The sequence below is a fragment of the Lepidochelys kempii genome, chromosome 1 (genome assembly GCF_965140285.1).
Source record: "Lepidochelys kempii isolate rLepKem1 chromosome 1, rLepKem1.hap1, whole genome shotgun sequence".
In the NCBI taxonomy this organism is placed as follows: Eukaryota; Metazoa; Chordata; order Testudines; family Cheloniidae; genus Lepidochelys; species Lepidochelys kempii.
The window spans coordinates 169,980,112-170,005,106 of record NC_136380.1 but is presented as its reverse complement, the minus strand read 5'-3'; the positions used below and the strand labels follow the sequence as shown (position 1 = coordinate 170,005,106).

General features: G+C 40.8%; 1 protein-coding gene across 4 annotated transcripts in view; it reads right to left on the bottom strand.

Moving 5' to 3' along the window:
- Nucleotides 1-3,914: 3,914 nt before the first annotated feature.
- Nucleotides 3,915-24,995, bottom strand: part of APP (amyloid beta precursor protein) — a 295,526-nt gene continuing 274,445 nt past the window's right edge. For all 4 annotated transcript variants that reach the window (XM_073363102.2, XM_073363091.2, XM_073363122.2 and 1 more), the window contains 3 exons: nucleotides 17,978-18,078; nucleotides 13,218-13,364; nucleotides 3,915-5,117 (listed from right to left, as the gene is read on the bottom strand). In XM_073363102.2, the coding sequence (XP_073219203.1) occupies nucleotides 5,016-5,117; nucleotides 13,218-13,364; nucleotides 17,978-18,078 (350 nt within the window). In that variant the 3' untranslated portion in view covers nucleotides 3,915-5,015. The remainder of the gene's footprint in view (nucleotides 5,118-13,217; nucleotides 13,365-17,977; nucleotides 18,079-24,995) is intronic.

Genomic DNA, 24,995 nt, shown 5'->3' with positions numbered 1-24,995 from the left:
TAACTTAAACCAGTGGTTCTTAAACTTTACTGCAGCCTGCACCCCTTTGGTTCTCAAAATATGTTCTCGCACCCCTTATCAAAAATCATTGAAGTAGGCCAGTTCTTTAAACCTAGATATATTTTTTTGTTTGTATATTACAGTAATCGTTAAAAAATGTACAATGTTAATACATACGTAGGTTTGATGAAACAAAGTAGTTGTACTTACGTGCCTATGCTTAATTTGTGTTTTCGATGATTTACCTTCTAAAAAAATCTGGCATGTCTCACACCCCCCAGAAAGGGCACCTCACACCCCAGGTTAAGGACCATGGACTTAAACCAAGATAGTAATATGGAGACCTTCCTACACAGCCCCCTTCCGCCTTAATGTTGCTCCTGTGTGCATCTGTATTATGAGAGTGTCGCATTATACGAGTACCTCCCACTGTGCAGTGTGCAATCGGATTTGGGAATGGTTATTCAAAGCAACTACATTTTCTGTAATTGGGATTGTACTGAATAAGGGTTTTATGCCTGGGATTGTCTCTAACTATAGAAGCACATATACCATTTGTGACAGGTTTCAGAGTAACAGCCGTGTTAGTCTGTATTCGCAAAAAGAAAAGGAGTACTTGTGGCACCTTAGAGACTAACCAATTTATTTGATTGTTAGTCTCTAAGGTGCCACAAGTACTCCTTTTCTTTTTGCGTATACCATTTGCGGTTACTCTGCTCTGAAAGGGAATTTTGATAATGCTCCTTTAATGAGCCTGCCATACATTGAATTAGATCCTGTTCATATTGAAGCCATACCCTTTCCTGTAGTCTAGTGTGGATGCACACAGGAAAGCTTTTTGTATGCCTGTAGGTGGCATGGAAAGATGTGCTTAGACCTAATGTAATGCGTGCAAGGGAACAGGCCCAGTCCTGGTGTTTGTGGAACTCAGTACAAAGTAATGGGGGCAAGGTCCCATTCAGCTGCCTGCCTTTCCTGACTATGTCTCCAGTGTGTGTCTAGCATCCCTTGGCATTGCCTGTGACTTTTTTCCCCATTTGCATCTGTGGCTTTTCTGACCTCTCCGAGATGGGTCAGGAGCCAGTAATGAAACTATAGCAGTTGGGAGGACAGTTAAATGAATTCAGCTTCTTCCGTGACCCGTCATCACTGCTGTTAGAAAGTGGTGCTAGGGCTCTGATAAGCCAGCTGTCTGACTGTTCTTAGTCGGAAAGGGTGGGCTCCTACAGGCCTTAAAGCCACTCCTGCAAGGGGTTAGAGGGAACTGACACAGTTTCCTGACTCTTAGGTGATCATTGTCTTAGTCCTACGCATGAACAGTATTTTGCATAGAATTTGCAGTGTTCCTAAAGGCTTTGCAGTCTCATTGGAAGTGGTTAAGCTGATATTTCGAAAGGGGCCTATGAAAGTGGGTGCCAGCTCTTATAGGGTGGCCACTGCTCACCTAGACCCTATCTGGTGGATGCAATGGACAGAAGGGGGTACCTGCAAACTGACACACTTCATGTTTGCCCTCTTACTCAAGTTACTTTATTATAACACATGTATACATACCCCAGGCTGCAACCAGAGAACACAACACAGTTTCAGACAAATGGCTTAAACCATCTGTCTGCAGGGGAGGGGAAGAAGAGATGCTTTATTCACATTTTTTTAAAGTGATGCTATTGTTAGTATAATATGTAGTCAAATATAGAACTACTCCGCTAACAGCAGATTTAAGGGGTCTAAAAGTCTGACGGCTCACTTGCTCTTGCTTTAATAATTGCATATGGTGCTTCTTTCCAGGTGTAAATCAGGTCATGAAGCTAGGAGGGCAATAGGAAGAGTGTTGTGTCTGTGGTAGAGTAAATTGTCACAGGGAAAAAAGAAAGATAAAAGCAAACAACTCCAAGCCCCTTGTGAAGCTGGACTTACCAGGAAGCAAGCTTTGGAAAGTTGGTTTCCTACCTTAAGCTACAGTATGGTCCAGCTGGTTTCAGATACTAACAGATTGGGGAGGGAAGCAGAGTCCTGGCTCTGGTCTACACTAAAAACTTATGTTGGTATGGCTATGTTGCTCAGGGGTGTGGAAAATCCCTGTACCCGAGTGATGCAATTATACTGACTGAACTCCCCATGTAGGAGTTGTCAAGGTAGCTTCTTGGTAGCACATGAAAATAAGATCCAAACTTTTCCATGCTACTGAGAACTTCAGTCTCTTAGCCTGCAATGGAGCAATATCAATGGATTCTCAGTGCCTTGCAATGGTGTTTAGGCAGGTGGCTAATGCAAGTATCCCACATTAAACTTTAAATAGTTTTCCATGCCTTTCTAGCTTCCCTAAAAGGCTGGAGAGAGATAATTACTGGTGGCAATAAGTGCTTCAGGAAGCACATTTGCTGCATGGAACTGTTCACAATCCATTTGTGATAACTTGTATAATATGGAGTAGTAAGAAACTTGTCTTCACTTTGCTCCCTTACTAAAATAAACAAGTGTCATACATCAGGGCAGCAAGGGGTTGATTCACAGGTCTTGGATGCTGCAACACCTGACTCCTAGCCACCCTGCCAACTAGTGGAATTCACAACCTCCAGTTAGGTGCCCAGACTCCCTCTACAATGCATAGAGAGAGGGAGGTGCCTAAGGGTGGGACCACGAGAGACACCAAAGTGAGCTAACAGTGAAGTGCAGTGGGGCTTAGGATCCAGAGCCACAAAGGAACATCGGTGCCTAAATCTGTGGTTTAGGTATTCAAGTCCCAGTGTTAGGCATGATTGTGAACCACAACACCCGCGTTTGACTACTGGCTAAAATACCTACATTTGCACTGTAAAAAGTGACCCTGGCATGTGCGTTTCTGCCTCACTCTGGGTTTTTGGATGCCTGTCTTCAGCCTACACCCTGATGTGATCCTCAAACGAGGGGAAGATAGACATTCCCCTGCCTGCAGTGCCTGAGTTCAGAGTATGTCCACTGGCTCTGGCCCTGGCCCCATTCAAAACCTGGCTGGAGGAGAAAGGGCCCCTCTTGTAACTCTCCTGGCAGGTGTCTGAACACTCACCTGAGATGGGGGCCCCTGGTGTAACTCCCCTCCTCTGCCTGATGTGGAGAAAGGATGTGAACTTGGGTCTCATGTTGCAGAAGGGTGCTCTAACCACTGAGCTATAGGATCACTCGGTCTCTCCTGTTTAAGTATTTATCCACAGTGGAACGGCTTTCACAGGAGAGGCTGAGGGACCTCACGTCAGTGGCAAGAACACTCTCCTTAGGCTTTGAACAAGAACCTCCCTGCCCTATCAGGAGAGAGGTAGATTGAACCTAGGTCTCCCATGTGCCGGGGTGTACTCTGACCACTGGGCTAAAACGTAAGGTGGGCAACAGCACCACCACCACCTCTGGACAGATTCTGAAGGGGACCTGATCCAGTAGCCGGCCTCTGAGCATGACTACCAGCTCTGGCACTGTAGGTGAGATAGGCAGATGAACACCAATCTTACCCTGCTTCATGGATCACCAAGAGAGAGAGAGGTACAACAGCTGTGTATTACCTTGTCATTATCATGCGATTCATCCTCTTCAGGCAGGTCCAGGGAAAGCAATTTTGTCTTTAGCCTTTGCAAACCACACATTGGTGTTGTGGAAAAAGAAGAGCTGCGTAGCAGTTATGCTTTTGTTGCAGATTTCAGGACTGCTAACGGATTTCATACAGCTCAACATTACATTGATTTAAATGGGACACCATGAGAATGCAACTGGCACAGCATGACCAGTGGAGGAGCAGTAGTAATGAGAGAACAACCTTCCAGTGAATCATTCCTGTATCGTGGGTGTTGACTTTGTATACATCAATCTGCACATGTTTAGACAAGCTATTGGGGGTGGGGGAGGAGGGAGGTTGGTAATTACACAATCACACCACTACAATGGAACTCCTCCAGGAATGTATTTATTTACATTAAAACGCTATCATACAAAGTGAAAAAATGACATGTTAGAGGGGTAGGGGTGCCAAAGGCCACACCCCCTCCCCACACTGCCATTTTGTTCCTCTATAGTCAAATTGTGGATGTTCTGGTCCATATCCACTTGCAGGAAAACACCCCTTCCCTCCAGCTCTATGAATGTTTGATGATTACTGTTTACTTTCAACATAGCTGTTTCTGCCTCCAAAGAAAACTCTTGTCCAAAGGTTTTTTTCTTAATTTATTTATGTAACACAGTGTAGAAAGCTATCAATTCATAAGCAATGATTCTGTACAATCATCCTGCAGAAACATTTGTAGGATCCCCATTAATTTTCAACCAGCAGGCACTTTTTCCCCTGCGAAAGTGCTCACAATTAACAGGGATTCTTTTTAATTTTTAATTTTTATTAAAAGATCAAAAAGGTACATGGAAAAGAAAATAAGTTTACCTTCCAATGCCTAAGGTGTGCACATAAAACAGGCACAAAGAAACAAATGTGTATTCCCATGATTCCTACATCACTAATACAGCAGAAGCAACCATCTGTACAATAAAATGCAACTGCAGAAGAAAATAACTCATCTGGAATACTTTAAAAAAAGTAGTTTTACTTTAAAATGCCTACTGATCAGAAAAAAAAATCTCAGCAAAGAGAAGCAGCTAAGACACAGGAAGCATCCCCCATCAATTCTTTAAAGCATATTTCAAGAAGGACTTAATTTTTGCCACAAATCACAAGAATAATATACAGTTGGCTAAGGGGCCACATGATAAATAATTGGGAAAGAGAATCTATCCATGCACTAGTTAAATACAGCTAAACTCTTTACAGTACACAAAAAACATTCATTAATAATGTAGTGTAAAGACTGAAATGTAAAGAGAGAAAATACATTACTGATTTTTATTATTTCAAGTTCAGGCATCTACTTGTGTTACAGCACAGCTGTCAAAAGGCGGTAATGAGTAAATAATAAAACAGAGTGTTTTTGTTCTAGAATCGAACACCGATGGGCAGTGAAGCAATCATTTTGCTGTCCAACTCATGAGGCTGTTGTGGTGTTCTAGTTCTGCATCTGTTCAAAGAACTTGTAGGTTGGATTTTCATAGCCATTTTGTTGCATCTTGGAAAGGTGGCGTTCCTCTGGTGTCACTGCAGCATCCACCTAGAGTGGGGAGAAAACGGGCCATGGTCAGGTTTCCTCTGATCCACACAATGGCTCAAGTTTACTTATTCCTCCCTTTTATATTCTGAGCTCTTATCAGTGCATTTAAACACATATAGGAAAGCTTCAACCCCATAAGACAGACAAGCAAGCAAAGGGCTCACTCCTCAACCCTACCCGCACAGGAAAAGCCTAAGTAGGGAGGTAAGTCTTGGAGCTTGCCCTCGTCAACAGACTCTGGCCCTGATGGACCCAATTCTAGATGGGATGGTTCTCCAGTGAACAGACACCACAACACTAAGGTCTATTAGCGCTCAACAACCAGCTTAAAGAAAGAGGCTGACTCTCCTCTCAAAGATATCCAGGACCCAAATCATGAAGGGCGTTATGGCTCAACACCTGGAGTATTAACTAGAAGCTTCTCTGAAGAGTAACTTGCAGGCAGGTAAGCTCAGCCCTGCTCCTACTGCCTTGGCCTGAGGGAACCTCCCTCTTGCCCTAGACAGCAATGGCTTGCCTCTCTGCTGCTGTAAGCTGCAGGACAAGAACTAGTCATCAGAAGTGGTTACGTTTGCTTGAGAGAGAGACCAGCTTCTTTCTGCAGTGTGCTTACCACTACTGCTTGTCCCTGCTTCAAAGAATTTGCAACCTGACAGACAAAAATGGGGAAAAGGGAGACAGTTGGCATCCTGTTTTCCTACCTCCTTCATCTACTGGCTGTTTTCCAGATCGCAAATGCTTAGGTCACTCTTCCTGTGCTTGCAGAGAGCCTGGCACAGAGGGCGTGTAACTAGAATCTCAATAATACAAACCACCTTGGCAGAACAGTAGGAGGTGGCTTGTGCTAGACCCTATTAGACACTGTCTATAGTTGCCAATTGGGACCTTTCAAATTTGCTAGTAAAAATTAAGGATACTGATGAGGGCCCACCATCAACAATCCCATAGCATTTAATGGGGAACACGTCCTCTTATTCCAGGGTTGAATTTGGTCCCCAATATCAGCGCTTTGTTTCTGACCTAGTTAAATATTTTCTACTTAACTAAAAGTGACTTAATTTCTTAGCAGATAGGAACAATGACAGCTCAGTGGTTGAAACTTCATTTCTGAGTAACCGCTGCTCCATATATTAGTTTCCTTCACTGAACATTACAGTAATGTGAAACTATACCACATTAGAGGTGGTGAGACCATTCTCTAAATGTTAAAAAATGTTAATGTGTGAACACATAACTGTTGTGTATTCAAAACCTACCATCGCCTGCTTATCTTCCTTAGCTCTGTTTTAATAGGTAATTAGGGGGACCCGCCCCCCCATAGCTATTCTATTTGCTATCCTTTACCTCTAGTGTTTGCCATCTTCCTTTAAAAAAAAAAAACTACTTTGTCCGAAGACTTAAAAGCAGGAAGGGCACAGAGTATTCTAAACTACTCTAAAATATTAGCTATGAAAATTTTAATGTGAATTTCTGTATGTAATGACCTTTAGCAAAAATAACCTTTTATTTTTAGCATAAAATAACCTTTTGGATAATGAAAAATGTATTCTCTCAAGAAATCTTATGTAGCAGGCTAGTTTAGTCTAACCTTTTGATGAATAAGTAAAGGAGAAGTGCTTACAGAATTGTAGGTCTGGAAGAGACCTTGAGAGGTAATCTGGTCCAGTCCCTTGCACTCATGACAGGACTAAGTATTATACCATCCCTGACAGGTGTTTGTCTAACCTGCTCTTAAAATCCCCAATGATAGAGATTCTACGACCTCCCTAGGCAATTTATTCCAGTGCTTAGCCACCCTGACAGTTAGGAAGTTTTTTCCTAATGACCAACCTAAACCTCCCTTGCTGCAATTTAAGCCCATTGCTTCTTGTCCTATCCTCAGAGGTTAAAGAAAACAATTTTTCTCCCTCCTCCTTGCAACAATCTTCTATGTACTTAAAAATTATGCCTCCCCCAGTTTCTCTTCTCCAGACTAAACAAACCTGATGCCTGATTTTCTTGAAATATGATCTCCAACACTGGAAATATTTTAACGTGGGGAGGACAAGTCTGTCCCCCTTTAAAAGTTATGTTACCTGAAGCCTCAGAGGAAAATAAGGGATATGTTGTTCCACACTCAGGGAAAATGCAAGCTAATCTACCTATTTCTATGGCCTTGTCTGCATGGGTTGTGACTTAGATTAGCCCCTTGCATCTCACAGTATCTTACCATCAGAACCATTTCCTACCTCATGTTATCCCACTGACTAAAAAAGAAAAGTGTCACATGTAAAAATACATCAGGTGACTTGCTGCATCAAAATCAGCCCTATTTTAGCATCCATTCTAAAAATCTTCTCTCCCCACCTTTGTTCCAATTTCAACTGACTGTAAATCGCCTTTAAAAAAAAATCTGTATGCGTGAGAATAATCCTTTCCCTTCTCCGTCAAGCAAGATCACTAACTTTAAGGGTCGGACCCTGCTGCCACAGGCAGGTCGTTCCATAATTGGCTATAGCAGGGTTTCTTGCCCTCTCTTGTGGCCATTATTGGAAACAGGATATTAAATGGGATGGATCACTGGTCTGGTCTGACTTGGCACTTCCTATTGTCCCTATTCTGGAATGTAACTGGACCCTTCTCTTATTAAAATACTGTCATTAAAGGGTGCTAGGCTTTTTAAAGCTGAGCCTGCAATGAGCAATGTTGTTAGATGTAAAAATATACACAAACTGTCCTGGGACAAACCTGAAAAGTGTGTGTCTTGCGTCAAGCTGACACAGCACGTGGCTTTGTACAAACCAACTGCTGGCTAGAGAGGAGGCTCGCTCTTTTACATTCCCCTAGCTTTTGGGAGTAGGAACAAACCTTTCATTTTCCGAAGAAAAAAATATTTTTATAGTGCCAGAATATTACTGTTTCTTTCAGCTGGTGCAAGCAGCGGATGAGTGCTCAGCTTAGCTGTCAACAATTGTTCCAATTTATCAAGGGCAGGGGAGCCCTTGGGAACTTCACATCCTGTCTCCTCTTCAACCTCTGCCCTCAAATCCCCAAGAGACTTCTGGTACAATGACTTGCTCAGCAGCTAGCGTACCATCCTGCCCTTACATTTTAATGACTCTCCGTGCCTGCCAGTGTTCTTTCCTTTCTATCCTACCTCTCCTGGAGAGTCCTCATTACTATTTCCCACAGCGATAGCAGCCCTGGCATTAGCGGGGCTTGGTGGGAGATGGTGACAGTGCTGCAGGCTCTGCCCACAAGAGAGTCTCAGCAATTATCTCCAGACTAGTTGGCTGGCTCCTGCTGTTAAAATACCCTCTCTTCACAGGTTACCACTTGCCCTATACATGGCTATATTGCATCTAACACAATTCAGTGATTTAATACCTGGCCAGGACTATGTTCCACCATCAGGATTCTGTTCAACAACATTTTTAATTATAATGATGAAATATGCGTATTTTAGTACTGCCCAGTAGAGACAATCAGGCTAAAGTGTAAGATCTTCGGGGCAGAGGCCATCTTTTTGTTCCGCACTTATACAGTGCTTAGTGCAGTGGCAGTCCTAGGCCATGACTGGAGCCCTACACAGTAATGTAATACAAGTAATTAATAACAGTACCTGTAATTTCAAAGTTGAAGTGGGTATTTTACCCACAAAAGCTTATGCCCAAATAAATCGGTTTGTCTTTAAGGTGCCACTGGACTCCTCGTTGTTTTTGTGGATACAGACTAACACCGCTACCCCTCCGATACTTGGTGCTAAATGGCTAGTCCCATTGGCCTTGCCACTAGACTGGCCCTGGACGAAGAGAATCTGGGCTACAGGACTGGGCCATGGCTGTGCTGTACTCTTCCTTATTAAAGCTTTAGACAATACTGTACTGAACTCCACCTGTTCTTTTAGCTTTGAGCTCCCCGTGTGATTCCTTTGTTCAGAATCAGAGGGGAGGAGGAGCACACAGTACAATCTACCTGAGATGTGAGACAGGATGAGGTGAATACTCTCTGTTCTTTTTATTTATTTAATCAGATGCAGAAACAGATGAGACTAAAGAACGGATAAGAAACTGAAGAGATAAGCAGGAGCATTATAAACAATTGTATTGTAAGGGCAACAGCAATATGTGTGTCTATGAAAACATGGCAAAGTTGAATAGAACATTCCGTATTAAGGTAAAACCTACATCTGATAAGCTAATTTATAACACATTTCCCTATAGTCACCAAATCATGGAATCTATAGATAGCAAAGACTTATTAGGACATCTAGTTTCGCTCCTAGTCAGTTTTCACTACTGTAAATTTTCTTGTAATTTCCCCCCCAGTTTTGTTTTAGAAGTGTCAAATGATAAGAATTCTTCTGCTTCTCTGGGGGTGATTATATCCCAGACTCTCTGATCTCACTGCCACTTTGCAGCCTCCATTTCCCTTCTCTGCTGCTCTCTTTACCTATTTTATGATGCTAAATATTTTTTCCTCCCTTCTCGATAGTTACACATTTCAGGTATTTGTAGACTTATGTCTCAGCTTAGTTTCTGCTCTGCCAATCTATACACATTTAACTCTTATGCTTTTCTTATCAGTCAACCCCATCAACCATAACCATTTTTTTGTTCTTCTCTTAGCAGTTTCCATATTGTCCAATCTGAGTCACTCAGAGCTGAACGCAGTATTCCAGGTATGGACATGCCAAAGCTCTAGAGAGCATAACAATGACAGCACTTTGTTGGATCATATTAAAGAAGTTCTGTATTAAAATCACAAATGAGTTTGATTCCCCAGAGTTTAAATTCCAGGGTATTACTAATTAAGAGGTCTCTTGGTTTTTGGTACTGTTTCTCTCCCTCTATGTGCGAAACTTGCAAGCTGCTAATTGTGTTAGTACATTCTAAGACAGAGTCTGTTCTCAAAGCAATTCACAGAGAGAGAGAGACTCAAAGCAATACTCTGTAACAACAGAAACAGCACCCAGAGACTCCCCGCCCTTTTGTTGTATTAACAATTGTGATTAAAATAGAGATAGAGGATGTATGTGGATGGATGCTTGGTGTGGATAATAACTGAATGATCAGGGAGGCGCCAGCCTAAGAATCCAGTGTCCATCGGCTGAAGAAGGCGTCAAGTGGAAATAACCAGAGGACCCCCCCACCCCGGAGGGCAGACTGGAATCCACCCAACAGCCTCAAGGATGGGAGAACCAAAGAACAAGATAACATCTTGAAGCCGTCAGGAATGTGCTATCTGCTGATTGATTCAGCAACAGCATGATGAAGCAATTCCCATAGACTGGCATAGGAAGAAATTCCTATAAAAATAGACTCTAAAAAGTGAGAACTTTGGGGTCTGATTCTGCAAACCAACTTCCAGGAGCATCAGATGAGCATCTGACAGGCCCTGCTCCCTCCTCATGTCCAGGCCACCTGGCCAGTGGCTTGGCATGAGCAACTCTAAGGCTGGTAACTATGATAACAACCTTGCAGAACCTGTGTGTGTGGGTCTGTATGTGTGTGTTTGTATGAATGAATGTGTGAATAAATATGAGATTGAATGGAATGTTATAGCTATAACTAACTGCTTACTATGATTCTTTCTGTATTCACAATAAATGTGGTATTTTGCCTTTTTCCCTTTAATAAGATCCTGCTGGTTTTTATTTTATTGGTACAACAACTTCTGTTTTCTGAGAAAGAATACTTCTTGGTATAAGCATGGGCAGTATTTCACTACCATTTTTCTCCTTTACGTAAATAGCCTCTTCTTTTGTCTGTACAGCCCCTTTTGCTCTCACGTACAGATTTTCTATGCAGCTAATCCTCATGTGACTTCACGAGCTGGTTCTCAAGGAGTGTTTACTCTAACTTTAGAGCTGGAATAGCAGGCAATATTTCTTAGAGACCTCAAGTATATTGTAAGCAAAGATGTTTAGAGTTTGGGATTTTATTTTAAGGCGATGATGCACAATGTCTGTACCCCATTTTTAACTGTTTATGTTTGCAATCATTCGTATCAGTTAACAATTTGTCCCCCCCAGAATTGTTTGTGGTTGTCCTCCTCTCAACGAGGACAATTCACATGGAAAATTTTAACCATCAAAATTGAGCCAGTTTTAAAAATCTGTTTAAAAAAATATTGGAACACCTTTCAAATGGCCATAGTATTTCCTCCCCCCCCCCAAAATCACATTCGAGAACAAATATTAAGAATTTTATCCTCAGTAGAGGATTTTCAGAAAGCTAGGAGCATGTTGTAATGGAAACTGTTTTGTAAACTTACACCTATTCACATAAATTTAAATTGTCATAGTAGTTTCCGACACAAGGTAAACAGATGGGATCCAAAATTAGTTTGTCAAAATACATCTAATGTAGACCAGATGCAAAGCTATTTATATTTTAAATGTTATGCCTTTAGTGCACAACTTTGCCAGATAAATTAATCCTCTTTGGACTGGAATATCCTTACTTCAAAGATTACTGCCTACAGAGCTTTACATTTTTCAAAGTGCTGTAAAAACATTTACTAATTAATCCTCAGCATCCCTGGGAAATAGATAAGTATTATCCCAATTTTGCAGGTGAGAAACTAAGGCAGAGAGGTTAAGTGATTTGACTAAGGCCACAAACCAAGGACACAATCAAGAATCCTTGAGCCCATTCCCAAACAAACCACTAGACAGTACTGCCTTAATTTCTGTACTACTAATTGATTAGGTATTCATGCTAGATTCAAAAGTCCTCTGTATATGCTAGCTATTATTATTTACTCACCAGTCAGTTACACTGTCATTGAAATACTCTGCTCAGTTGTACGTAAGCTGCTACTGTATTTACAAGACTTAGGCTAAAATGTCTGATTTGATTTTTGTGAAATTCACACAGATCTAAGATTATCCTCTCCATTTTTATCCAAACCTACTTTTTTTTTTTTTTTTTAATTAAAAGCTTAAGAGTTCCTACGGCACAGGACCAGTCAGTCACAATGGTCATCTGGTTAATTCTGTCTGGGCTATAAGAATACTAAATACATACGTCACAAAAATAAAACAGAGTCCCCAAAATTTTAAATTTCTTCTGCACTGAATAATGACCTGTGTGTGTTTAAGAATCATCCCTCCTATGTATCCTGTAGGGCCTGAAGTGTCACTCATACGAATTCAATTGCTGCCAAGACAAATGCAAGACAAATCCTAAAGAAAGTAGCAAAATTTAGTTTAATTTAAAACTGAAAATGTTTAGCTGGAGGTTTCTGGAAAGAAAAGATCTGAATCTCTTGAGGATTGCCTGATATGATGCACTAATGCAAAATGAATAGATATCTACAGTGAATGTTCTGGGTATCAATACCAAAAGAGGAGATTTTTTTTTTTTAAGTTCATTATGCTTTTTATTTATAGTGAAGTTCCATGAAATCACAGCAGGTGGTAGCCACAGTACTACTTTAAATGTACTGTGAGTATGTGATGGATTTACTGGGCACTTTGGGAGATGAAGCAGTTTTCATTCTGAGAAAAGATCTTGCAAGTTTTATCATCTGTAAGTTTCATATTAGCTGTAAATCACAGGCTGTTGGCTGGAAAGAATTAGTCCTGTTGGTAGAACAAAAAGTAATACAGCATCTGTGTAGGGCAAATCTGCATTTGCTACTGTACACAGTAAAATCCACAAATCCTAGCTAACTGTTTAGTTAACCTTTTAGAAACCAATTAAAAAAAGTCCTTACATGTGAATTCCCAATGACAATAGTAATAACTCAGATTTTTGAACCCATACAATATTCTCTTTGCAGCTACTAAATTCTAAAGGGAAATTAATGTCCATGTTAAAGGTCATAGGTCATGGATAATTCCTGGACAGATTTTTGCAGTTTCAGATTTAATTAGATGGGGCATACCCTATGGATTGCTGTGCTCATATTTACTTGTTCAGATCATTCAGTTCCATCCTGCTGAATAATACTATTAGTTTAACAAGACAGCCACACTACTTTCAATCACTGGTTAATCAAGGAGCTCATTTTCTTAGCCCATTTGTAAACACATGGATTTACATGGTTGTTCACAGCACACTGCTGCCATGTCCATTCACGTAAGCGCAGCTTTGCTTGGTAACCTTTACTCACCTCCACTACACCATGATGGATGGATGTGTACTGTTTTTTCTTCAGCATCACCAAGGTAATGACAATGACTGTTGCTATGACGACACCTCCCACCATTAGTCCAATGATAGCACCTTTGTTTGAACCCACATCTTCAGCAAAGAATACCTAGGGAAAAAAAAAATAAATCAGATAAGTAATGAAATCCCCTCTGCTATTTAGCTAAGTTGTACAGTCTTCTATGCAATTTACAAAAAGTCTAAGTGGACTTTGCAGAAATGTTATTTCATGACCCCAGTGTTCCAATCTCTTCAGCAGTGCAGCAACCAGGTCACTGAAGCACTAAGCTCTCTCTGTCATAGAAAAGGTACACGGGCAGTGTGGCAAGTTTTAATGGCTACTGTACCAGTACCAGTATCAGTTCTGTGGATCCATGGAGGACTTCTCTCCAAGGCTGTTAAGCCAGCACTGCCCATCAGTTTCAGAGGCACTTGAAATATGACTTGTAATTGCTGCTCAGCCTAGTTTAGGCGATGGCTATACAAACCCCAGGCTGATTGGTGAGGATTGAGGGAAAATATTGGAAAAATGTATATTTTTCTCTACCTTTGAGATGCTAAAAGATTAAATGTTTCATGAAATTACATATAGTCAAGATTGGGTTGGGTAAGCATGATGTGCTTGTCTGATATAAAGGCTTATTTTAGACCTACAGGATAACAATGAAGCCTCAATGTAACCAGCTGGGTTAAGGGGAGAAAGTTCAAGAAAGCAAGGTGATTTGTCTAGCAGCAAAGAGAGAGTTTAGCAAATGGGAAAATAAACTTTCTATTTTAAGGTGCCTAGTAAGGCAAATCAAGCCTTTCCAGAGTGAAGAGAAAATAGTTATTTTTAATTTATTTTTATATAATTAAAATAACTACTGCCTGTCTGCTTCTCAATGATGAACATTCTTGTTTATCATCTGAGTAAGGTCTTGTAGACAAGCTACATATATAATATATATATGGATTAAATAGAGGAGAAATTATTTGCTCTTTCTTATATCTTCATTTACCCACCAGGGCAAGTTAAGAGCATAATATTTAGCTGATTTCCTGCTTCTTCCTCCTTTTCAAATTCTTGTCTAAGAATCAAAGAGCTGTATCACATTTTTTAAAGAAAACAGTCTTCTATGTAAAGGCATTAAAACATGCAAATTAAATATGCTGTTCCATTGTTGTCAACAAGAGATGTTTAAGCAATGTTAAAAATGCAATGCAACAGACATAAAATGTACAGAGTTTGCATAATTTGTTGTGCTGACAGTGTTAATGTCTCCTGACAATTTTACATGCATGTACACAAAAACATGCAAATATACTTATTTTAAATTTAGATAATTTCTGTTTACTTCATACAGGTTAGCAGAAGATGAAGGCCTGAAGGATTTTCAGTTATGAAAAACAATGTATGATCCTACTAGAACACAAATACCTATCAATAGAAAAATAACTGCAACTTCAGGTCAATTATTAATTGCAGCCCTGCATTATGTTTTACATATGCGTTCTAAGCATCTCAGTAAATATTCCAAAGGGATTTTCTCTTTAAAAATCTTCCAGATGAGAAAAAAAGAAATCTAAAAGCATGTCTACACCTGCTGCTTTCAAATTACACCTAATCAGGTGACAATCTCAGAGACGGAACTCAGAAATAACTCCAGTCAGGGGAAAGAGAAAATAATACTTAGGAATACTTACTGATTTAGAACAACATTAATGTGTCTTTCCAGTAAGAAGTCTGACTAAGATGGTAACACTGTGTATGGTAATAAGAAATTTGTCATGTATTTTCAGTCAGTCACAGTACATTTGAAACAATATGGGAATACTACCCCAGTATGTGCCTTCACTAAAATCTAAACTGATGTGATATATGAAGAGGATGACTTCCTAATTAATACTGAGTAATGGTTCTGGCTATCAGTAGATAACACAGGATAACACAATTTAAAATCAGGTGTTTTTAAAGAGATACAATATTCTCTTTACCAAATACAATACAATACAATTATCTTTTCCACTAGCAAGTAGAAGGAGCTGCAGCTCCTAATTGCTTGCACAGATACCTGCACGGTCACTTTTGGAGTTACTATAATTGACTGTGTGTGACACAGAGGCAATAAAATGAAACATTGAAATGCACTAGTGCCAGGTTTCCTCTTCCAAATAACCTTTCTCTGACTTATTTCATCATAATATTTAACCCTCCTGAGTGAGGTGTGGCAGAATTTCCCAAATTAGTGCTAATGCATTTTGGATTAGCTTGTCACCCTGGGAATTCTCAATTCTCAGCATCAAAGAGCTGAGTATCTTTTTACACAGTCATTACCTAGTTCAAATGCAAATTTGAGTCCCACTTTAATTTTTCAGAACTACTTAGGTTTAAGAATATATTTTAAAAAGAAACCTTCCAAGTTTATCATTAGGATTTTAGAAATCTAAGATCTGAAATTCCACCATGTATTATTCCTTCGCAAAAGAGGAAGCAAGAAGACAGATTTAACAATTTGCTTGTAAATTGCAACATTGCTGCGAGAATCTTCCACTACATTACTCCTAATGGTCCTGCTCAAAATGGTCCTGATTCCTGGAGTCAGGGGGAATCTTTCTCAACAGGCTTTGGATCTGTCCCTGTTAGAAGACGTGTTCTCTCATTTGGATATCCTTGTATTCATAAGAGTCACAATGCACTGTTAAGGCAGGGTCTTTCTCCCGCCTACCTCACAGTGTAATTTATTGCTCACTGTACAAAAATATCAAACAAAATAAAGATATAAGTAACTACAGTTGCAAATTAAATCTAGTGGAGAATCTTCTCCTTTGAAAGTGAGTGAGTCAGGGAAGGGGAGGAGCTGGCAGACCCTTTATAACCTAACAGTGGTTAGAGTACTCACAAGTGATGTGAGAGACCCAATTACTTCCTCTGCCTGATATGGAGAAGGGATTTGAACTTGGGTCTCCCACCTCTCAGATGCCCCACACTAGCAGAAAAGGGGTTAAAAGCAGACTTAGGGTGGCTGTATAGGAGCAGGCAATCAGGGCCGGGCCAGCCCATATAAGAAGGGCTGCAGAACAAAGCAGGATCAGTCACTCCCAGGAGCTTGAGATGGGAGGAGAACTGGCTGTAGGTGGAGGGCAGCAAGTACCCTGGGCAGAGCCGTGCTGCAGGCAGAGATTTAGGGAGCTAAAGGCAGCTCTTGGCAGACTGCAGGGATCTGCAGCCTGAGGCCATGATGCAAGGGCAAAGAGGCTGCAGTTTGCCACTGAAGGGAGTGGCTGGACAGTAGATTGCAGGTTCCTCTGGAAGCGGGGAAACGTAGAATGTGGCACATCTGGAAGGTAATGTCACTGCAGAGGACGCTGTGGTCCTGGGAGTGACATAGGTCCCGGAACAGAGGTGACAGTGGGCGAGACACCACCAGAAGAGGGTGCAGAACTAATTCCCAAGACTGCCAGCAGGAGGTGCCGCAGTGGTGAGTCACACCCCATCATAGTGCCCTAACCACTGAGCTAGAGAGCCAGTCAGTCTTACTTTTGCTCAACGAATATTTAATTATTTATAGACTATGCAACAGCTCCCATAGAAGAGTTTGAGACACCCCCACACCACACTGTCTCACAGCCCAGTGGTAGGGGCATACACCAGAGAGGTAAGAGACCTGAAAACTGAACCCAGGTCTACCATATGTTGGCTGAGTGCCCTAACCACGGGGCTAAAGGTTACAAGGGGACCGACGCCACTGCTGCTGCCTCTCTCTGATGCTCAATTTCTTGCAAAAATGGCTTAGTTGACCAACCCTGGGAGTGGAGACAGTTGCTGAACTCCATTTTGGAGGGAGGCACCCAACTCCCTTTGAGGAAGAGCTTAGGCCACACCCCTTTCCTTGGCATTTCCTGTTAGCTGGCCTAGATGACTCCCAGCTGAAGTGTCTGCGCTGCAATTAAATAGCCCCTTAGGCGGAGTCAGCTGGCCTGAGCCAGCCATGGGTTTTTACTTGCTGTGCAGACATACCCAGAGTCTGGCAGCTAAACACAAGATTGAACTGATAGTTCAGCATAAGTAGTTAGAACATAGTTTAAGGAACCATTCAAGGTGAATGGTCCCCTTCACCATGAATGATCCCTTAGAGCAGTGTTTCTCAACAACCGGTCCTTGAGATCTCCCTGACACTGTTTAGGAAGTCAGCAAGCCAGTTCCTGGTATCAAAAAGGTTGAGAAACACTGCCTTAGACACCTTTCCCAGCCCGGATGAAGAGAGCTGTGTCACTTGAAACCTTGTCTCTCTCACCAATAGAAGCTGGTCTAGTAAATGCTATTACTTCACCCACCTTGTATCTCTCATATCTTGGGACAACACTGTATTTTTTTTTTACTCGTGTCTAACGATGTTCCCAGTTCAATGTTTTCTTTCTTACTTTTTTGGATCACGGGCATTGAGCGTACGTGGTACAGGCATAAATGACCATACAGGTTGGTGACTGATTCACAAATATGGTGTGTGTTTTCCTCTCATACTAGTCTTACACTGGTGTAAGTTTACTGACTCCGATGGAATTACTCCCAATTTATACTCATCTAAGAAGGAGCAGAATCAGACAGTGTGTGTGAAAATTATGTGTAGATTTTTTTTTCCAACCACGCAATTAAAAAAATGTGGGCCATAATGTCCCTGTAGGTAAGGACGTTATTAGCCACAGTGATTCAAAACAAATTTAAAGCTTTAGATGTTCACTCACCAATTTTTGATGATGCACTTCGTATCCTGAATCATGTCTGAACTCTGCATCCATCTTTACTTCAGAGATCTCTTCTGTTTTAACATTGGTCAATCCAGAACCTGCATTGACCACAATGAAATAATTTATTAAACCACCACTTAAATAATTAGCTAGCAAAAGTTGACAGCAAAAGGCAATGGTGTCACTCACATAAATGAAGTGTAATGTAATGTGAAAATTGAGCTGGAGAAGCAATGAAGTGTATCCAATTTTGCATTCCCACTGACAATGAGCCAGTAAACTTCCTCCTCTATGTAAGTGTTTCTCAATCCACTACAGCTGTGGTGGTGAATGCACCAAAGATTTGCAGTATGAAACACTGAGAATCAAGTAGTGAGGATGTAAGGTAGTGGTCTCATGAAGTGGCCCACAGGATGGAAGAGTTGAGATGCTTTGACATTAAGGAATATTGATATTAAGGCTGAACTTTTCCTATTTAACTCCCACTGTTGTGAATTGCATCTTACTTTGCTTTCTGTGAGTTTGTACCTTATTTTAAGTATGTTTTAAAAATTATGGCGAGGCAGTAGACTTTCCATAGTTGAGGTTGAAACCAGCTTTCAATATAAAGCACTACTTTAGCACAACTTTACACTTGGGCTTGGAAAATTGATTTGGGACACTTACTCTGAAGGTAAATGATGATGTTTCTATGAAGTTTACAGAACTCTGTTTCTGTAGTGCAAGTCATTACAAATTATCCTGATTTCAAATTTTGACTGTTGTAACCTCTGGGTATTTCTATAGCTGAGTTTAAAAAAAAAAAAATCTCAAGTGATCTGAATTTAGCGGCACAAAACAAGGATTCTAGTCCAAGGCATGTCTAGTCTAGGCATGTGTTGTTCATTAGAAACTATCCCCTCTCCATGGTTACTATGGTAAGAACATAGGAACTGCCGTACGGGATCAGCCTCATGTTACCTAGTCCAGTAACCAGTGAGCCCCTCCCCCTCTTGGTCTCCATCCTAATCCTTGAGAGTTAAGTGATTGTTTTAAACCTGAAGAAGGTTTTACATCTCTTCCAAATTTCTTCTTTTATAACCACTCTGGATAGTCTTGTTATCTGCGTAATCCCTCTTTGAACCTTGCTAAATTCTTAGACTCGGTGACATCCTGTGGCAATTAGTTGCACAGTCTGATTAGTTGCACTAACGTTGAGTGAAAGTATTTATTTTCATCTGTTGTGAATTTGCCACCTTTCAGTTTCATTGAATGTCCTCTTGTCCTTTGTGTTATGAGACAAGCAGAACAGAAGCTCCCAAACTACCTGTAGACTATACAAATGATCCCATTTTAAGGGTGATTTTGATCCCTCTTATAACACACCATTAAAAAAAAAATTCACTTTCAGGACACTCTTCAAGGCATTTAGACTGTTTTCTGGCATGTTTGATTTATTAAGTTAACTACTTATTGATGCTAAAATGCTTAACATTTTTTTTAAAGAGAGCAAGGTGTCTGCTTTTTAACAAGATCACATTACACCATTAAATTTAAAACAGTGAATTTTGACATTTTCTCATTGCAAGAGGCAATTTCTAAGGGCAAGAACAGTAAAATGTTTAGGGAATTGCAATTTGAAAACTACACTTCATGCTTTGGTCAAGGAAACTGAGGGAGGTTAAATAAATAAAAAAGGTGACAAAATATTTTCTTTCTAGCTCCAAACCAGACTAATACTAATTTTCCAAGTGAAAGGAAACTCCTGGATCTGGTTAAGTGACACTCTCTCCTGCATGCCCCACAAAATACACACTTGGCTTTTCTTATCAAGCATACAGAAATATAAATTACATCACAAAACAACCTTAACTCTAATACAAAATAAATGCTGTCCTTTCATTAGCAAGTACAAAATAAAAAACACAATACAAAACCTGTTTGAAAAAAATACACTAAAACATTAGTGACAAATGGCTTCAGTGCAAGTTCAAAAGGAAAAATTATTTACTATAAATTACATACATTTATGCAGCAATTCTACGTATTTTAATTTAAAAATCTTACTGTTAACTGATAACATTTCCTCTCTAACATTATCCCGTAACAGAAAATATTTTGATACTAGAGGAAAGATAGATAAAAATAAAACTTCCATGAGTGAAATTTTAGATTGTGTTTTCATGAAATGTTTTTCTTTATACTTGATAAGAATAATGTTTTCTTCTTATATGTGTAACTGAAAACATGAAACTTAAACATGTTTTGCCTTGCTTTTAAGTATTTAGATTTATTAAATGAGGTGATATGTAACTATCTTGCTGTTTAGCAGCCTTATTTTTTTAAATGTATTTCTTTAGACTGTTTTAAAATACAAATTTGCCCTATTATCTTAAAAGAGAAAAACCAATTGAAATTTTAAAATTTCATATTAAATTACTTGAGAGAGTAAAACAGCTGCTGTGGGGATTGTTCCTGTCTCAAATAAATTAACATACATGTTTCTGTAAATACGTGTTTGAGGCCTTTTAAAAAGAGAGAGAATGAATTCCGCTGGGTAACTACCCAGTTGTAGATCATTTACTTCATAGTTTGTAATTGCTTCATTTACTGGTTAAACAGCTGTGCAGGACTCAGTGGTTTTCGTTTGCAGGGTTCCTCACCAATCTTCATTCCTGTGTAGATCCACAGGACAGGGTGCCCCTGAAATATCAGACTGAGCGTCAGGGGGGACTTGCCCCCGGACTACAGCAGCACTGATGACAGAGATTCAGGACCCTGTTTCCCAGATTGCTCTGGCAGAGATAGAACTGGCTAGTAACACTACCAGAACCAGAGACCTACGCTGCAGCTTATGCTGGCGTCATTGATGTTGCTCAGCGGAGTGAATAAACCACCCCTCTGAGCAACCGAGGTTATGCCAGCATAAACTGTTGTGTGCACAGCACTATGTCGGCAGGAGGCTTCTGCTGTTCGGGGAGGTGCGTGGTGGTGGTTGTTTTTTTTTCTGCTGACGAGTGTGTCTTCACCAGACATGCTGTATTGATACAGCTGTGCCGCTGCAGCTCTGTACATATAGACATACCCAAAGGCTTTGGTTTTACTCTGGTTGGTTGTGTTTAGAGTGTAGCAGGAAGGGAAGCATCAAAGGCAGGGAGGACCCTTCTGACTCTCCACACTCCTACTCAAGGGAAGACTGAGCCTTTTAGGATTTCTGGGAAACTGAACAGTGTATCTCAGCAGATAGCAGAAATCCAGGAGGCTGAAGAGAGTCAGTCAGGCTACCATGTAGGGTTGCCAACCCTCCAGGATTGTCCTGGAGTCTCCTGGAATGAAACATTATGTTGTGTGATGAAACCTCCAGGAATATATCCAACTAAATTGGCAACCCTACCACCAAGAGCCAGCCTAACTGCACACTGAAATCCCAACCAGAGCAATGTAAGGATGATCTTCCCCTCCTTAGGGTGGCTACTTTGTAAGAATACCTGTATTCATTTATATTGCTATTTTGTTTGCCTCTGACTCCACCCATCTGAACTTGCTATTTGCCTAAGGAGGTGCTGGGAGGGAACACAAGGCGGTTTGTACTGGCTCTATATTTGGGACCGATAGAATTTATGTAGTTTTGTTTTTTGTCCTGATCTCTTTTTCTATTGTCCCCTATCCTGCGTTCCCCAGTTACTGTTTTAGTACTCTGGGAAATGTGATAGCTATTTCTTTTTGTGTGTGCTTTGACTGACATTCCCTCTAACAGATTATGTGTTATATATTTTTCCAAGGGAAAATCTGCATGGAGAGGGAGCTATGACCTAGTGGTCTGATTACGTGACTGGGAAGCAGGTGACTGTAGCTCTGACTCCACACACTGCAACTGATTTGCTGCATGACCTTGGGCAAGGCATTTAAGCTTTCTGTGCCTTGTTTTCCTCAGCCGTAAAATGAGGGCGATGTACGTCTGTAAAGATGTATGAGAGATCTCTGGGTGAAAACTGCTGTGTAACTGCAGGGGATTAATAATTTTGCAGACACTCCTTAGGAGTTGATAAGATCTATGTTTTGTTAACTCTTCTTACTCCATGTATTGCTGCAGGGCTCTCTATGAGAACCATAGTGAGCAAATTCAAAGAAGATTTTTTAAAATCTCCCTGAAACGCAGTATAAAATCCTTCATTTTAAAACTTGCTTTTAAATTAATGTAAAAAACCCAAAATGAATCAAATTTGGCAGGTCTCTCCCTGGCATGAGTCGATGCAGCTGTTGTGCAAATGCATTGTAAATCCTCATGGAAATTATTTTTAAAAATACCCCTGTGCATGCATAGAAATAACTAGGATGTTATTTATAAACTAATGATTTGAAAATTTCCTATTTGGAAAAAAATCTGCAAATGATTTTTGGATTCAGAAGTATAAAAAGTGTCTGAAAATATATAGAAGATCACAGTTTCAGCCAACTTCAGGAAATAGATTTCTAAACTTTTTTTTAAAAAAACTGCTTTGCTCCCAAACCAAGAATTTATTTGCCAGGTTTCATCAGAGAAAAAGTCTTATGGCCAAGTAAAAGTAACTCCGCTCCCCCCCACCCCAACACTTTATAAAGAAGGAAGAAATAGTAAAATACAAAACAGAGCCACATGATGAGTTGTTGCTGGGGTATCCTTTTTCTTTTTGCTTTGGTTAAAACAACTGAATTAAATTAATTTCACTAAAAGAGAAGAGCGATTATTCATGGTATTAAAATCATCAGTAATTCACTTGTGTACTGTCTGCCCACACCTCCGATAGAACGTCACAGATGTTTTAATAATACTGCAACATAAACAGTCTTTTAGGGAGTCTTTACATATATTGGCTAGTACTTCCTAAGCCTGCTATAATATAACAGAAGCAAGGAGGACAGGTTACTGAATTTGCTACAGCAGTAGGGGGACAGGATGAAAGGAGGAAATAGAAAAGGTTTTATGAGCACAGTCCCCACAAAATGATTAGATAAATATTTAAACAACAGCCAGACAGCTATGTTGGGAAAATCCTAAAAGGCCAAGTAATTTGAAAACCAGTGTTTTCACATTCAATACTACTTCAATAAGAGTAGGAAGAAGTGATGCCATAATATCTGTGCACCCTGGCCCATAAAGACCCATTGTCAGACGGTGGCATCTGGATTTAGCAAGAGTGAGGACAAAGAAGAATCTGACCTAATAGGAAGGCAACACTAGCATTTTTATTTGTATGGAGCGTTGGAAATTCTGTCAGTATTGAATAATAGCTAGTTTTCTAATTTTGCCTTCACTTTCCTAGACCAGGGCTGCCAAGTTAATATGGAGTTACTGAGATGTAATGGGCTCATTTGTGTATTTTCATGGTGCTATTATCCATAAAAATTTACTGGGGCACAGGCACTAAGAATTCAGCTGTAAGAAATTAAACAATGCACAAGTGACCTCTGGAAAGAAAACATATTATTAAATCAGCACTTACAGTGCAGCTATCAGCTAAGAGGTGTTACTCTTTTCATTACAAATCCTTTCTGTAAGAGGGGTTTTCAAAGCTTGGCAATACATTTTGTTCTGGGCTATACTATACACTATAAAGTTCTCATTGTATGGAAGAGTTTTTTGTAAGGTAATAAATACACAATTATTTATAAAATTAGAATTCAAAAGAAAATACAGCTCATGGCTGACTGCTCAGCATATGAGGTTTTGGATACCTCCATACCTTTTTTACCTTCCCACTGACCTCTTTATTCTCTTAGCTTACTTCCTTTTGGGGGGAGGGGGGGAGAGTGAATGTATTTAGGCACAATTCTACCTCTGTTCCATCTTTTGTGAATGACATATAGGAAGCAGAGTGAGCTGAAGCATTAGGCTTCATTTCAAAAGTCTGTCCTGCAGGTGCTGCATCTACATTAGGAAAAGTTGGTCATATGCAACAGCACTGGCTACAGGCAATTGCTCAGAGAAACCTTCTCTGCCCCCCCACATTTTTGTTTTTTTAATTTTAAACTATGTTGGGGGTTTTCAGAGTCTGTTGTATTCAAGAGCAAGCCCTCTCTACATGACTGTTTCTGCTCTTGCTAGCAATAGTGGAGCTGCATAGGTGAATGATGCAATTGATTTTTCCGAGTGAAGGCCCTGGAGACTTGGTGCCATTTTCCTCAGAAGCCTCACCACTCTATGGACCTCACAACTCTTCACATTTTCTGACATGATCGCTCAGGGGATTGATAATTACTAGGCAACTAGACTCCATATGAAACTGTTGCTACACCTGATAAGACTGCAAGCAGCTGGGCTAAGAATCATTCTGATGGACCGAGGCTGCATTATTTCTCATGGTGGTGATCTGATTTAGGTGTGATCTCAAGAAGATCCTACTGTTTGCACAGAAATAAGGTGGTGGTTGTGAGAACTTCCTACAGTAACTCCCCACTTAACGTCCCCTCGCTTAACGTTGTTTCGATCTTACATCCCTGCTCCATTACAGAACATGCTCCGTTTAAACTTGTGCAATGCTCCACTATAATGTTGTTTGGCTGCCTGCTTTGTCCACAGCTGACAGCCCCCTATCAGCTCCCCTACACCCACCCCCGCAGGGCCTTCCCCCTGCTCCCTCCTGCCCACAGCAATCAGCTGGCTTGCAGCATTCAGGAGGCAGGGGGAGCCTGCACGCCATGTCCTTGCTCCTCCCCCCACCCTCCTGAACTCCGCAAGACAGCTGATTGCCATGGGGGAGGAGCGAGGACGCAGCCTGCGGAGCAAAGGGGAGAGGGGGGAGAAGAGGTGGGTTAAGGGTGGGGTCTTGGGGGAAGGGGTGGAGTGGGTAGGCCAAGAGTTGAGCCCCCCACCCCTGGTGCTTGCAGAGTAGGGGAAGCTGCCGCTGTGCAAGGTGCTTCTCCTAGCCTACGGCACCTTCAGCCTCCTTGCCTACCTCATTGTCTCCACTGCCAGTTCACTGTGCGGGGTAAGGAGGGGCACCTCACAACTATAATACTGTACTGTATGTACAGTATGTTTGTAAACACACAGCAC